We start from the raw sequence: 16,936 nt of genomic DNA, 5'->3' as shown, positions 1-16,936 counted from the left end.
GAACGTCTTTTTCCTTAACTGATTTCCACCAGCTGTTAGCAGAGGGAAAAAGAAAACAGTGAAATTCACTGTGACGGGCATCAGTTGTTGCTGCAGTCTCAGAGCTCGTTCCAGCTTTGTCAGCTAATCAAACACAATATATGACTCGGAAATGCACTGCACTGGAGTAATGTGGAGACATAATGGGACAAAGTTGATGTCACTTATTTTTCTATGTGATGCTCTCTGTGATAGAAAATCTATTACCGAGTAATACCAAGCAGTTCCTGACATACACAGGATTTTTAAGACAGACACCGATATTTGCTGATTTAGAAATCAGACATTTTTTTCTGTCAGACACAGGAAACAGAAACCGAGTCTAAAGAATGTTTCCAGGTTGAATCAACGCTGTACAAAAATGAAAGCAGTTCAGAGGGCAAAATAGGATCGAACTATCCATCCATCCATCCATCCATCCATTCGCTTCCGCTTCTCCTTTTCAGGGTCGCGGGGGGCGCTGGAGCCTATCCCAGCTGTCATAGGGCGAGAGGCGGGGTACACCCTGGACAGGTCGCCAGTCTGTCGCAGGGCTAACACACAGGGACAGACAACCATTCTCATTCACTCATTCACTCGCACATTCACACCTAGTGGCAATTTGGATTATCCAATTAACCTATGCCCACAAGCTGCATGTCTTTGGACGGTGGGAGGAAGCCGGAGTACCCGGAGGGAACCCATGCAAACACGGGGAGAACATGCAAACTCCACACAGAAAGACCCCGGCCTGATGGTGGAATTGAACTCAGGACCTTCTTGCTGTGCGGCAACAGTGCTAACCACCGTGCCACCGTGCTGCCATCGAACTATTAGGGGAAAAAAATTTCTTGCAACTAGACAGAGCAGCCTTTTAATGGCAAACACTGCAGTACTGTTGCTGCTTTTAATGAAAACACATTTGCTGAATTGAACCAGGACCTGCACTGGACAGCTGTCTTTGTGTGTTGGGGTTGTTGTGTATTTTCATTGGCCAGCCTCTTTGTCCTCCTGTGTGTGTTCATCTATCTCCTCTCCAGAGACGCTCGTCTTTTCTGACTGCTGCGCTGACACACGCACAAAGGAAAAAAGAGACTGATTGCATGCATGAATAGCTGTCCGTGTAATCTGCAGTCCCTGACACACGTGGAACAACAGGAGCCACCCAGGCCTTTATTTGATCCTAAGATGGACTAAAATATTGACAGATCAGTGATGTGTCGTGTAAATATGATGTACAAATGCTAACACAAACAATGCAAACAATCCAGAAAAATACTGACGCTCATAAAGCAACTCCGTCATCGAACTACCCACTGGAAAAGAAAATTCTTTCTCTCTAGGAAAATTATCCAGAGTGGGTGGAAAATAAGACAAAGATTAATTAAACACTGAAAGTGTAAATTTTCAACTCTAAGCGCCAAAGACAACCGCTCCGCCTCATCTCAGCATCTTCCTGTGCCGCTGGACACAGCTGGCTCAAAGCTCTCCTACTCTATCTTTGTTATTTTCATCAACTGTGTGTCATCGCACATCTGACAGAAAGCGTATATTGTCACTCGCGGACAGATAAAAGACACTACAGGAGAGGATATCAGAATAAACAGACCCTGCACTCCCTAAGTTCAGCTCAAGTAGCCCTTATGACAGGCACCCAGCCACGTCTGCAGGATGATGACAGGAGCATGTATTTCTCGGAGAGCTACACACTGTTGGGCCAGAGTACAGATGGTTTTTCCTTAATGATCACTTTCATTATGACGCACAAGATCAGCCGCCTTCTTCCTGGTAAACGAAACAAAACTGTAAAACACACTCTGCCGACCACTGCTACTGTGACTAGGGACACAGTGCTGCAATTCTTTCACCATTTCATATCGATAAATTAATGTCAATAGTATTGTTTTGTTCATTCAGACTGATGGCAGCATGTTGGTCATTTATCTGCAGAAATGATTACATGAGAAAGTAATTATTTGCAAACATTGGCTGTGTCACAAGCTTCAGATTCTGTTGGATTAAGAAATGAATTTTACTCCGTTTCACTTTTGGTTCCCGTCACACAGGCCTGCAGAGTGGTTGGCGATTCCCAGGCAAGCGCAAGTTGAGAGGGAAAAATGTGTATTCGCCAATCAGTCAGCAAGTGGTTCCTGGAGGTTGCTGGCTGCTGCTACGTGATATCCAATTACTTTGGTCAATAGCAGATTGCCTCAGTCATCCACAGTTCAATAAGAGAATTCACACCCAGAAACAGTCATCACAATATGTTGATTTTAATATAGTAAGGCTTTTTTCCTTTCTTTCAACGAGAGCACTCTCTGCTTTTAGTTTGCATCAGGCTTTTTCAGGTTTTATTACCACTCAGAAATGCATGTGTTTGCAGACAAGTCGGCGTGATCCATGCTAACTATCCTCAGCTGCAGCAATCTGCTGGCCACCAAAGCAATAACAAGGATGTTTTTGGTGCAGAACCTTTTTTGCAACCCCTCTCCATAACAATAAGTGACAATGAGCAACCACTCACCAAACCAGATAAAAAAAAAATATATACAAATTTGTCCCTAATGACTCATTTCTACATCTGTGTGACTGGTGTAAAAGATGTAAAACTAACAATTAATAAGATGAACCTTGGGAAAATGTGTCCTGATGTTATAATTCAAGTGAGAAGTATTTTTTAATAGACTTCAACACTTTAGTGTTTTTGCAGCCAGAGCAGTCGTCCTCTGCTTTCATTAGACAGAATACACATGTAAGGCATTCCACATTTGCTTCACTTGTAGGTCTATCCATCTTTTTTCTTTTCAACAATCTCTGGTATGGACAGATAAATACTTAGATCATGAATCCCAGGTTACCCGTTCAGTTATTCCAGTCTGGCAATAATTACTCTGCAGGATCAGAAAAATGTTTAATCTTTTCCAGCTGCAGTGGGTAGTAGCTGGGTTGTGCATTCAGAGGCACCTGACACAGTATGCTCCTTGTTAATCACACAGACTCTTGGCAAATGCTGTGCATCGAATCTCAGGATGCCAGTAATGTCTCAGATTTCAGAAGCTCTCACAAAATATTGCTTGAAACATTTGTACTTATGATTTCTTTATACAAAACTCACTATGTGAAAAACTGCGTGAACAGAACAATGTACAAAATGCGCACTGATGCCACACATTTGCGGTGTATGAATACTGTCTGAAAATGCGTTACGAGACCGTAAGATAAACATTCCAGCTCTTGAATACATTACATGTGACAAAGCAAAGTCATCCCTCCTTTTAAATTAATACGTGTTAAGTAATACTTCAGTTTTCTGGAGCTATATTCCAGGGATCAGGATCATTGAAATGAGCTTTCTGAATCACAAAAAATTTACATTAACTTGGAAAAATAGGAAGTCATCCTTGGCCTTCCTACTGAAAACACAAAACCAGTAAACTGCTTTACAGTGCTGTGCAGTAGTCTTGACCCACTCTTTGCTTCATTACATTTTGCTTCCAAGGTACCTTTAGGCACTTTGTTAGCAGCAGCCTGCTGTAAAAAAACAAAAACAAAAAACAAAAACAATTTGTTCCTGTTTCTTTAGCAGAATATATGACAAATGTCAAAGATAACACAGTCTGACAGGCATAAAACATTTTTTGCACAGAAAAGGTGATTCCCAAAAAGCTTTTAGCTGAAAACTTGACATATATCTGTCCTAAATATGAATCTGAGCAAGTGACAGGCCTTAAAAGAACTACAGCAAATGAACAGTTTCTGAAAGTCTGTCATTAAGAAATAGGACAAAAATTAAGCAAAGGCCTGACACAGGACCTGAGAGATGTACCTGACCCTTCAACTGAGTCATCTACTGTTCACTAAAGTTTAATCAGAAATCGTTACTTATTTCCTCGAACAATATCAAGAAGTGAGTGGTGGCCCAAGATTTTTCCCCAGTACTGTAAATGATACCATTTCTAGTCCGATAATCAAATCATGTTTTTTTTTGTTGATGTTTTCTTGCCTACTTGAATGACAGCACACGTGCAACCACACAGCTGGACAGAAAAATAAACTAGTCCTCGCTATGCCCTTCAGAACAACAACAGCAAATCATCCATTTCTTTAATGGCAAAGAACAGTCGACACATTACAGAGACGAGGCCTCACAGAGCACAGCGAGAATGTAAATCTGCTGAAGAGACAAATAAGACAACTAAAACACAATGATGGAGGCAAGGTGAGATGAAGAACGGAGGCAAGGAACGGCAATCATTAGCTCATAAAAATCCTGCAGTGAGACGGTGTGAAGCTGAACCACAATCCCAATGACACAGAGAGAAAGAGGTGACCTGTGGAGCAGATGAGGTCAGGATGAAAAAAGGGACATGGAGAGAAATGTGGAAGATGAAAAAAAATGACAAATATGCTCCTTTGTAACACATCAATCTTGAGTACGATGAATACTGAACTAAGAGCTGAAGAGTAAACTAATCACTACCATATTGTCCATCAGTTCTGCTCCGGCTGTATTTTTACTGTTTCGTTGGCTCATCGGCCAACAGAAAACTGTCACGGCTGTCAGATCACATCTGATTTAAGCTCAGCACCTGACCTATATGCTGATGACACCCACTCTGGTATAAATCTCCATCACAAAGCAACTTTTGTGGTGGAGAAGAGATCACTCACAAGCAGAATAACGGTTGTCCTGACTAAGACCAACTATATTATGTTCTGTTAAAATGTGCAGACAATATGTCAATAATATTAAATGCAAAGAATTTACTGCAGATACTAAACATTTCTACTTGCTGTTGTGCAACCCAAGTCAAAAAGCAACATTGTGCTAATTTCACTTGCATTGTAGTAGTCTGAGTCCTGTCCCTGCGCTTCCTCATTAGTCTGCAGAGGCACAGGGCCTTGAAGTACAGAGTGAGACAAAGGCTGATTCTCTCATACAGCAGAGAGCCCTGAGGCCCAAAGACAAACAGGAGCAGGGCAATGGAGAGAAAGCATGAAGGAAGCATGGCAGAGAGGACAACAAATAAAGCCTGAGTATGGGAAGCAGCATTCTGCAACGTGCTTAACTGAACTTTCAGAAGCAATCCGAGTCAGCTCCAGTTCCAATTATAGAGATATTCTGAATTTCAATTTAAAATTTTCAAACTTGTTCTGTACTAAGTGAAAGCCATGCAAAATTAATAAAATCTTATATTGTATACCCTTTGCAGCTATTTGCAAAGTTGTGATTGCACATGTAGTGGCCCCAGAACAAAAACAAGAGGGCAGTTACACAACACAACTCTCACTCCCGCCCCCCCAAAAATCCCTCTCATTACAAAAGATAACACAATATCCAAATATTAAGGTTGCTGTCCTCCTCCAGTAAATCCCAAGCTTGCCTGCTACAACATTGCAATTAAAATTCTGTTTGATTATATATATTGCACTTGCAAATTTTTTTAAGGTCACTGCTTGAAGGCGGCACTTATCTGATTAGTTCCAAGGCTTGTGGTGGTGGTGGTGCATCATTCCTGTTCAGTCATGACTGCAGGTTACAAACATCCTTCCCTATCTGTAATTGATCAAAGCTTTGTTTCCCCCCTTGTAAATATTCCAAGGCTCTCGAATTCAGTTTCTACCAAGAGTTTCTTGCACCAAACTATTTCATTAATGAGGCCAGTGAAGTATGTAAATCAAAGTAACAAGCTGTGCAATCTGTTTGCATTAATATAGCTGTAGGCCATCTCCCTTTAAAGGGAACCTAATCCTGAGAGGGGAATGGGATCATTAGCTGCTCTACTCACATCCACTTCTCTCATTAGCAGACCAGTCACCACGAGGATATATTGCTGTGGCTTTAATATTCATGCTTTCAGGTGGAGCACAACCTCGAGCCCCCTCTCTGTTTCTCTTTGTCACACAATGCATCCCAGACAACACAAAGGCAGCACTGCTCCTGACACACTGACAGACTGCCTCCCTGCTCTCCATTCAGACCCCCCCCCCCACCCCACCCCCCTCTCACACACACACACACACACACACACACACACACACACACACACACACACACACACACACACACAGGGGAATATAAGAAAGCCATTCGGTTAGACACCCAAACAGGCTATACACCCACATTTAGCGGCCTATTGACAATTATAAGAAAGAATAAACTGCTCGTGTGTGAGCTCATGCTTCAATGAGTGTGTAGCAAAAGAAACTTCTGGCATCTTGTCTTCTGCTACGCTCTTTCATGTATCCCAGCAAGCCAATGCAGGTCAGTTTAATATCCATGTACTGTAACGCTCTGTTGGGGCACCTGAGCCGAGTGTGAAACAGCAATGAAAGACAAAGACCTTATCCAGAGGGTACCAACGGAGCAATGGCCCTTTGCAGTCTTTACACAACGCACCAGCTCTTTCATTATCAGCAAAAACTGACTGATAAAGTGTGACTGAAAAGAAGCTGCTTCCACGTATCAAATCCTCAGCAAGGGGACTGTAGACTGCCACTATAGACAGACAGACACTACAGCGAGGTAATCTGTTCAGCCAATCATGACACTGGCGTGCACCGATGGTGGTAAACAGAAATGACAGATTACATCTCATGAAACATTTAGACCTAGCAGAGATTTTAATGATTTATATGAAGTATTGCAACAGCGTCAGCCTCTATGAGATTGGAGCACACAGACATATGCACTTTTCAACTCTAATACACAGGTTCTGTGTGTATTAAGCCTGGGCTGGACACTTCTGAGGGTCCTCACAATGTAAAGTCAGTCAAGAGACAGAACTGCAGTCATCACAGATCACTGAGTTTTCACACCATCCATCCATTTATTTCTGCTTATCCAGCTCAGGGTTGCTCTGGGGCTGGAGCCCATCCCAGCTGTCACAGGGCGAGAAGCGGGGTACACACTGAAAAGGTCGCCAGTCTGTCAAAGGGCAAGCACACAGAAACAAATAACCATTCACACTCACATTCACACCCAAGGCCAGTTTGGAATCACCAGTTAACCTAAAAAGCAGGTTTTGGGGCTGTGGGAAGAAGCCTTAGTACTCGGAGGGAAACCACACAGGCACAGGAAGAACACAAAAACTCCACACGGTGTTTTCATGCTGGATAACGTAAACTATAATAGCTGTGAATAGTTTTATGCCATATCAAATAATCTGTGATAAATTTTTGCATGATATAAAAATGTCATATCAATAGCAATGCCATGAATCTATGTTCTGTGCAACAGGACAAGCCCAGGCATGTCTGAGAGCAAGAGCAACATCTCATCTTCCAACTACAATTTAGGAGGTTTGGTATTTCAACAACTTCCAACAAAGCACAAAAAATATGCAAGAAACATTTTATATAGTGCCATTTATATTTTATATAGCATGTTTTTTTGCAATTTTATTTTTGCAATCTTATGTAGCTGTTACAAAGTTTAGTTACTTTAGCTATTGTTAAACTGAAGTGCTAACCAGTTATTTTACACTTTTACGTGAAATACCCAGAGAGAACACTCACTAGACCAGCGGTCCCCAACCCCCGGGCCTCGGACCGGTACCGGTCCGTGAGTCGTTTGGTACCGGTCCACGAGAGTTGAGGCTCAGGTGTGAAATGTATAGTTTTCAGGGTTTTTATCAGTTTTCAGCATTATTTTGTTATCGTTTTGATCGTTAACTCGGTTTTCCTGGGTCTTTTCACGTGTGTTATGAATAAATCTTCTTTTTTTCGGTACCGGTACTAGTTTTATTTTGTTGTATTTATCCGCGACACCTTAAAGGCCGGTCCGTGAAAATATTGTAGGGCATAAACCGGTCCGTGGCGCAAAAAAGGTTGGGGACCGCTGCCCTAGACACACCCTTGTGCTTCTACATTTTTCATGCTGGGTCACTGCATATAAAGCTGTGCCGCTATTATTGCATAGTGCTGCTGGCACTGTTTCAGTAGACTCACACTTCAAATTAGGAAGTGTGTCATTAGTGACAACAGCTCATTGGAAAAGAAGGATGGGACATTCCCTCTATTTACTTACACTTACACAAGCTGGATGGAAGCATTAATAATCCACTGTTTAGTATCTTTTTCTATCAGAAAGCCATATTTTCCACCCCTTGCTGCAAATAAACATTTGTTTTCGAGCTAGCCACATTCCCCAATAAAGATTTATACTTGAGATGAACTTATCCTGAGTATTATTTCTTTTAATCTGAAACATTTTCAAATTAATATAACATACCACATGCTAATGGACATTCGTTTATGCACAGCTCTCTTTACATCCCACCATTTCAAAAGAATATATCCATTAAATATATGGTATCAAACACCTGTTCAAACCAGTATAAACAATATATCAGTATGTTTATTTACATTTTATAACTCTGTTCATTATTATTAAATTAAAAGTTGGATTGTATTGTTCTGGCTCAGACTTTTTTCCTGCAGCAGAATTCTTGACTTGTCCCACTAAAACACAACAGTGACCAATTCATCAATTAATTTTATTACTGACAAACATGTTTAAAACAAAAAAAAAGGTGCATAAAATCAGCTACTGCATTTGAACACGTGCCAAAACTATTAGCAATATGGAGATCAATAAAACCATTTTATTCATTTTAGACTTCATAAAATATCTAAACACCAGATGGGAGTAACAAGAGTATGCATCAGTGGAGCAGTCCCACGATAGTCCTGTTGTAGACAAACATGACAACAGTCAAATCACCACTAGGGTCCTCTGGGAGTACTCAGGGAATAAATTACCTTCCTCTAACTGCTAACGGCTACATCTTTGTCCGTGGCCTTTTGGAAGAGAAATCCTGACCACTGAGTGATCTCACATTTTGTTAGAGTAACTGTGGAGTCCCCGTAGCAACAGCTGAGCTGCTGGCACTGTGTTTCAAAGTGAAGCACCCTCAATAAGGCTACCATCCCCCTGCAGCCTCCTCACCAAGATGTCAGCAAATCTCAGGAAAACTTCCAGAGATTGTATTCACTTTGTATTCATTTTGGTTAAAGAATATAAAACTTCAGCAAACTCTTTATTTTCTTAGCATATTTTTTTCTCGTGGGTGATAGAATGGAGACTGGCCTGTGAGCGACTGGCTGTGTTTTCAAATAACAAAACAGCTGTTAGAAAAACAAGGATAAGCATAGGTTTCTAAGAAGATAAGCTATAATTTACTTTATCAGTGGAGGAGTTGTGGAGTTGTGGAGTTGCTCCACTGTGCCAAAAAAGCAATCACATTTTTCTGCAGTCCTTGAACTTTAAATAGAATTCAACTATAAAGATGGTGGAGATGGTGGGGGGGACCTAGCCAACAGTGTGCGTCTGACTGTCAACCCACAGCCTCCACCACAGACAGATCTGCAGATCCAGAAGTGGCCTACAAGACTGCAAGGAGAGAATGTAAATAATGGACTTCTGCAAAACTGTAACTACAAATAAAATTGAATTCATAGCCACGTTGGTAGCACAGTGATTAGCACTGTGCACATACAGCATGGAGGACCTGAGTTTGAATGTACTGGATGGCTACGGCACCCTAAGGTACTTTGACTTCCTCTGACTGTCTAAAATCAGTCATGTTTGAAAATTCTAAATTGAATCCAAGTGAGTGTACATGGCTATTTGTCTCTCTCCTGTCTGTGGACAGGACAGCAGTCTCGACCTTTCATGCTATAACAACTTAATGGATATATGCTTGTGTTTTTTTGTTCTTTAACAGCCAAGATAAACAAGATAGCCCCCTGTGACACTAAACTAAAGATGGATCGATTCAAGTAATATTGGCCCACTATTTTTCACAACATTGCTTCAGTTCATTGAGGTTTGTGGGCATTTCTTTATGCACAGCTCTCTTAACGTCCCACCCTTTCAGGAAATTTCAATGCTGTTTTGAGATGGACTGTCACTGAGCTGTAGATTTAGAGCTTGAGATCACTGTCATGACAAAATTATGGCCAAGCTTTGGCTTTTGGACAGATGACCTCACGCTCTAGAATACTTTGGTATACTGATGACTTCATTGTTGACTCAATGACAGCAAGGTGCCCAGGTCCTGTGGCTGCAAAACAAGTCCAAATCATCACCCCTCCACCACCATGCTTGTCAGTTGATATGCTGTGTTTGGTTTTTGCCAAACATGGTGCTATGTATTATGGCCAAACATGTCAACTTTGCTCTTGTCTGCCCAAAGGACATTGTTCCAGAGGTCTTGTGGTTCTTTTAGATGCAAACCTAATCTGTGCTACCATGTTGTAGAGAGAAGAGCCATCCTTTATCAGTCGTTTACTAATTCTTCTGTCATTATCTGAGATGTAGCTTTTTGTAGTTTCTCTGACTTTTGGAGGAATTTCCTGGGACATCCAGAGAGGATAGCCAACTGTCTTGTCTTGAATGTATACCACTTGTGAATAATCTTTCTCACTGTAGAATAAAGGACTTCAAACTTGTGTGGAAATGCTCTTAATACCCTTCCAAACCTGATGGTGAGCAACAATTGCTTCTCTAAGCTCATCGCTGATGTCTTTCCTTTTTGGTATAATGTTAGCAAACACCTGAATGCCTCAGACCAGCAAACTGACAAAACTTCTGCTTTTAAAAAGGTGGTCGTTCTTGCTGATGATCAGTTAATCAAGTGCATTTGATTAGCAAAACCTGGCTGCTACTGGCTGCCTATATTTCTATGGAAAACAGTAAGGATGTACTTAACGTTTCACATTCTGCTTCCACATTTTGGATAAAATTTGTTAAATATATAATGACACAGTTTAATATTCCTTGTGGGGTTGTTGATTGGAGGTTGGTTTTATCCACTTCTCAAACTGTTAGGACCAGATGATTTTTTTCATCATGTCCTCATCATAAAACCATAGAACTGAAAGAGGGTGTAAGTTCCTTTTCACATGGTGTATTTTACAGTGATGTCCTTTAAAGGTGACATAATATTGCTGGTACCTAAATCTGTTTTCTCAGTGACAAGTGTTATACATCCCCACATACACACACACACAGAGGTTCATGGTGTGAAAGCAATATCAGCTACACGACTGTAAGCTGATAATAATGCTGGTGTTTTGCTTCAGTAGAAGGTAAAAAAAAATGACAGTATATTCTCTTTTTACAGTGGGCGCACCCACTGTCCTTGAAAAATAATACAGCTTTTTTTTTTTTTTATGTGATTCATCTTTTATTCTCAGGAAATGACAAAAATGTGAGACACAGCTAATTCTCAGGCTGACTCTGTGTGGCAACATTGCATTGCAACATTAAAATCACAGAGCAGAAAAAGCCTTGAGGGCAAAGAGGATTTCAGGCACTTCCATCAACCTGCATGGAGACAAGAACTCATCTTACAGGGCGGTCTAATGAGATGTGCTCACTTTCCCTTCCCCAAACATAGTGGAAAGATCCATAATTCATTAAAGCAAAACTTATGTTCGTGCATTACAGCTGCCACCGCTTTAAAAAGACGGACACATTTCCTGCCCTTCTTCTGAAAGCCCTTGGTGCCCTGCTTTGCTCTGGTGCATGCGTACTTTGTGCTTCTAATTTCTGCTGAAGATGGTTTTATTATGCAGACACCATGGGGGTGGTTACACTCCACTGAATTAATGTCACCTGATTGGATGCCAGGGAATGAAAGAAGGGTAAAAATATGAATATGGAGCCTTTGAAAAGTTTGAAAGTGCATTGAAAAAAAATCAGGTAAAAGAGAGGCTCGACGAGTATATGACCTGAGCTAGTTTGCATCCCCTGTTTTTGTTTTCCTGGTGGGCCATGAAACCGATGTGGCTAGTCAGGTGGATTTAACTCCTCCCTCCCCGGGCCAGGTTAGGCAGAATCACAGACAATCACAGCAGAGCTACAGCATTCTCCTCTTGCACTCCACTCTTCTCTTTTCCACCCTGGTGACGTCAGCCCCCTAGACCACACGACTCTGCTGCAAACAGCACACCTGCTGGCTTCACAGTCCATCTGGCCCCACTCCATGTCTTGCTCAGCTCTCCGAGCAGAAATGCAGATCTGTTTACAACCTGGGCACACAGTCACGATCCTATAGTAGCTGCGGTTTGCATTTCACACTTGCTCGCTGGGGGAAAGAGGAGTGGTGGCTCTGTAGCCCGCTGGTGACAGCAGACACCAAAGTGACAACAATCACGCGTCTTATTAGGGTTTCGTTGTTCACATTACAGGTTGAACAATTCCTCGGTATGCTGCAAGAGGGTTTTGCTGTGTGTTTATCTACATGTCGCTGACTAATCATGAGAATTCTCCCAGGGTTTCCTTACATCACTTCACCACAACTCCACAGCATCCACAAACAGAGCGGTGGCTGTCTTGTAATTGAAGTGACAGGCCCTCTCACCTACTACTAAAATCAGCATGAACATAAAACTGCACCATCATCAAAGCAACGCTGGGAGTAGAGAGAAACCAAAGGGAGGGAAAGACGCTTATTATGATCAGGGCCTGGGCTTGTTTTAAGTTTTTAAAGAAATATGCCTGCGCTGACAATATCAATCGTTTGTTTTGGGCTCTGGAAAATCCCTCTTAAAAGAGGACATGTGCCGTTAATGCACACCGGGAAGCTGCAGCCATTTAATCATCACATCCAACCCTGCATCAACAACACATGGCACATCTTTGGTTTTATCAGTGTAGTGGCACATTGTGCAACTGAGGGGGCATGTTTCATGGGATACCCTATATGCATTGCTGGAAACTGCATGGACAGCGTTACCAACAGCCTCCCTTCTCAAGCTTGGAGAGGACATAATAATAATAATAATAATAATAATAATAATAATAATAATAATAATAATAATACAGAGGGAGGGGAACTGCTTTCATTCATTACTTTAAGAGGATAGTGAGCTTCTGGCAGCCACTCAATCCGAGCTTGAGTTGTGTCTGTACTACAAGGCTCCCTGACGTCTCTAATCCCACGACCGAATTCTCTGATGGTTGAGGTAATAGTAGGTCATGAAAGGGGGAGAAAAAATGTTTGCACAAGCCTATTCGGGATGGCAAAAATAAATAACTACACGTTTCTATTTTAGGTCTAATTTATCTTGGTTGACACCAGCAGCAGGAGCAGGAGCAGCAGCGGGGCATTCAGGCACTTGCTGCCACCCCCCCTGATAAAACACTTGCTTTTCTGTCTGCCAGGTCAGACACAATCGCAGCGCGCTGCGGAGTGAATAAACAGGTGACTAACCTGAATGGTGCACGTATATTCCGTGTCGTCCAGCAGCCTGACCGTGCAGTTGTATTCCCGCTCAAGATTCCTGACGCTGCCACTCATAAATCGGCTCAACATCTTTCTCTCCCAGGTTTCGCCGCTCTGCGTCTACAGGACCAGAACAATAAACTCGAACACCAGCATGCAAGTGAATGTCACATTGACCGCATTTCCCGGTCCCCTGAACGACCAGCAGCCACGGATTCAGCCGCCGAGGCGAGCACCATTGTTGTCCCGTTAAGTTTTCCGTGCTGTGGGCCCGTGCTGAGAGCGAAATCCAAGGATGCCCGCATCCAGATCCAGAGGCTGCTCAGCCCTGCTGCTGCTCTGTGTGTGTGTGTGTCTGTGTGGAGCTGAGGATTATCTCTCACCATTCACTGCTGCCACTTGAGCAAGCGGGCGGGTCCAAATGAAAACTGACGTCAAAGAGAGCCAACGGGAGTGTGAAGTTTCAATATATACTGATTTTCTTTTCTTACGCCTAATTTTCCCATGACCAGCAATTATGTATTAGAAAACTTTTAAAAGGTTAGCTTCTTTTTATGACTCACTCAGTGTGAAGTTAAAATTATTCACCCAAACCATGCTGTGCGAGGAGCAGTGTCATAACGTGAATCATTTAATGGGTCTTTGGAGGTAGACTTCAGGTTCACGATGAAACGTTGGAGAGAAATCAAGCTGCTCCTGCCTGGCTGACCTAAAACCAGCGGCTTCGGGTGTCACACAACTTCCCAGGTGGTGGATATTAAATGTATTGGGCTGCCACCTGCAGGCCATTCGTTGTCATTGCGGCAAGCAAATCGAGTGAAAATGTTTCGTCAGCCTAAAACGGAAATGCAAAGCTTGTATTACAACAACAACAAAGAAATCACGTTAAAGTGGCGTAAGAGTGTATTAATAATTTAAATCTATAAAAATACAGCGCCCCGAGTATGACGTACATCTCTGCCGTGACCCGGATTCGAACCGGGGTTGCTGCGGCCACAACGCAGAGTACTAACCACTATACGATCACGGCGAGCTAACGGGGACTGAGTGCACCCCGCTTATTTTTGTCGTTAAGTAGAGTACGTCATCACGATGTTTCGAGGTCGAAAGTTGATTTATTTTAACCGTCGCCTAATCCACTAATACACATTTATGTCCAAGTCATGAGTTTTTCATAATCAAACACTTGAAGCTAATTGTTGTTAGATCACAAATCTATTTGTATTGTCTGGTGAAAGTGCCTTGCTCAGAGGTTAGAGGAGATCTAGACTATTTTGAGCTGCAATTGTAATTTTTTTTTTTTTTTTACATTTTCTTTCATAACTAACAGACTACTTGAGATAAAAAAAAAAAAAAAAGTCATGTATCAATAAACACACACATATATACAATAATTAATAGTGCGGTTGATATTTTTACTAGCAAGGTCAAGACTACAATATCCGTTTCTTATGCAGGAAGTCGGAGAGCTAGAATTGTCCCCCGGTGGGCATTATGTCCACCTACTATATGGTAAAAATGTAATCACATTACTGTAGAAGTACAGTACTATACAACTCACGAGTGACCCCTTATTTCTATTTTGCTTCCAGTTCGCCAGACTTTTTGTAATTAAAAAAAAAGATCTTGAGCAATAATCTCGAGTCAAAGTTTTTTGGACACTCATTTTCACACCATTTTCAGCTTTTTTTAGACCATGTTTTTTGTTTGTTCTATTGTCCCATTTGCTTGTTCTGCCACTTAACACTGACCAGTGAACCATTCAAGCCTAAGAAGATGCACCTAGCCAAAGGCACAAATCAGTGTTGGGTCTACAAATGACAGACTCATCTTAAATTGCACCTTTAAGCACTTTTAAGCTGTTTCTAGCAGCCTGTTGTAAAAACACATAATTTATTCCCATTTCTTTACCAGAATCTGCAGAAACCTGACAGCTGAAAACTTGGCTTATGGCTGCACTAAAATAACATTTTAAAAAGAGGAAACTGAAAAAGTGAAGGACAAAGGCAGAAGTGGTGAGCTTAAAAAGCAAAACAAAAACATGGCAGATGAGCAGTATCTCAAATTCATGTTCTTAAGAAATATGAAAAAAAAAAATCAGAAAAAAACAAAGTTGATGAAATCATAAACGCAGAAGAGTGCAGTTGGATTTTGATTCAACATGCAGTAGCTTCTGGCAAATGTCTGATGTTTTTCAGAATGACAATGATCTTAAAAGCACTGCCAATACAGTAAAAGCATACCTGGAACAAAACAAAAGGCAGTCAACATTGAAAGAAGAGCTTTGAATGTTCTTCAAGAAGCCTGGAGAACTATTCCTGAAGACTACCTAAAGAAATTACAAGAAAGCTGCCTAAGACAGTTCAGAATTTTTTCGATGAATAAAGGTGATCATAGCAAATATTGTCTTTCGAGCTCAACAGAATTGAACAAACTCTGTTTTCGTCTTATTTGCTGTATTTCCATTTTCCAATAAATCAAAGGACCCATATCCCTGAGGGGTGGCTTGAGACTTTTGCACAGTAATATATCGAATAATGCAACCCACAGCATTTTTTAGCCTATATATGAAAAATAAATAAATAAATGCATCTGTTAGGTATAGGCCATGCACTAAAGGAAAAGAAAATCTACTTTGATTTTTCCAGACTTAGCAGCTTTTAATTCTTCGTTTTGAGCTAAAAGCACATTTTACTCCAATATAGTGACAATCTGATAATGTACGTTAGGTTTAAAACTTAAGATACACAACAGATTTTAACTGAATGTTTTGAGCACCTTATTGAATTAATGCCATGAAGAATTTAGACAATCCAAAGGCAAAAGACGGCCCAACCCAGTACTAGCAAAGTTAAAACTGACATATTTTAATTTATTCTACAAACTTGAATTAAGCATCACTGTGAAAATGCTCCTTGAGAAAAACAAAAAAAAACAACAACCCCAAAACAATTAAAATGTAGATTTTAAAGTTCAACAGCAAAACATATTGATATAATAAATTGCTTGTTTGTTTTTTTTTAAAAAGTGATCAATGTAGTATTCTTCATTAGATAAATTACTGACAGTATTGTCTTCATTTAATAATTTAGGCCAGCCAGCTTGCCATTGAAAAAAGTGTTATATACAATTAATGTTTTCTAAGCATATAATTTATGATGAAAATCAGCTTACAGTGTTATTGTGGCTACTAATCTAACAGCTGAAGGCTGGTAAGACAAAAAACAAACCTCAATCACTTACTCACTTATACATTAATTATCATCATCATTCATAGACAAGTACAAACATGTTTACAGCAACTGTAAACAAAACAAGAGATTTCCAACCAGTATTTACAAAAGTAGTACCAGAAAGTTTTAATGTGGACAGCTGAAGTCGTTCTCATCATTCTCTTCAGGTTCATTGCTCCACGTAACAGGAATTTTAGCAGCACACACTGCCTTTCTAGTGAAAGGGCGGCATGACCCAGTCTGATGCAGCGGGGGATTGCTGCTAGCGATGTTGCCCATGCTTTTAGCAAAAGCGCCTTCTCGTGTCCTGCCTGCTGCTCCATGATTCCTCCTGTACAGCTTGCAGGAAGCCACGAGAGGCTTTCCTATGTCCACCTGCTGGCTTTCTGTCTGACGCAGTTTACTGTCTCTGTGAGTATAGTGTAGATCCACCTTTATGACCATCGACTC

At 41.2% G+C, this 16,936-nt stretch overlaps 2 protein-coding genes and 1 non-coding gene across 6 annotated transcripts in view; all 3 read right to left on the bottom strand.

Moving 5' to 3' along the window:
- LOC146515539 (FERM domain-containing protein 5) overlaps positions 1-13,368 on the bottom strand; it is a 66,541-nt gene extending 53,173 nt beyond the window's left edge. For all 4 annotated transcript variants that reach the window (XM_085169298.1, XM_085169301.1, XM_085169300.1 and 1 more), the window contains exon 1: positions 13,242-13,368. In XM_085169298.1, the coding sequence (XP_085025424.1) occupies positions 13,242-13,343 (102 nt within the window). In that variant the 5' untranslated portion in view covers positions 13,344-13,368. The remainder of the gene's footprint in view (positions 1-13,241) is intronic.
- The window catches only part of malt3 (MALT paracaspase 3), a 49,520-nt gene that overhangs the window by 25,851 nt on the left and 6,733 nt on the right, over positions 1-16,936 (bottom strand). Inside the window, exon 15 of the mRNA XM_085169297.1 lies at positions 1-16,936. This exon is cut by the window's left edge and continues 25,851 nt beyond it. Within this exon, the coding sequence (XP_085025423.1) occupies positions 16,613-16,936 (324 nt within the window). The 3' untranslated portion in view covers positions 1-16,612.
- Positions 14,212-14,283, bottom strand: trnah-gug (transfer RNA histidin (anticodon GUG)). Its single transcript has one exon. It is a non-coding gene; the product is annotated as a tRNA-His (tRNA).

The sequence above is a fragment of the Neolamprologus multifasciatus genome, chromosome 7 (genome assembly GCF_963576455.1).
Source record: "Neolamprologus multifasciatus chromosome 7, fNeoMul1.2, whole genome shotgun sequence".
Taxonomy (NCBI): domain Eukaryota; kingdom Metazoa; phylum Chordata; class Actinopteri; order Cichliformes; family Cichlidae; genus Neolamprologus; species Neolamprologus multifasciatus.
Note: the sequence above shows the minus strand (reverse complement) of the source record. Positions and strands in the feature narration are given on the sequence as shown.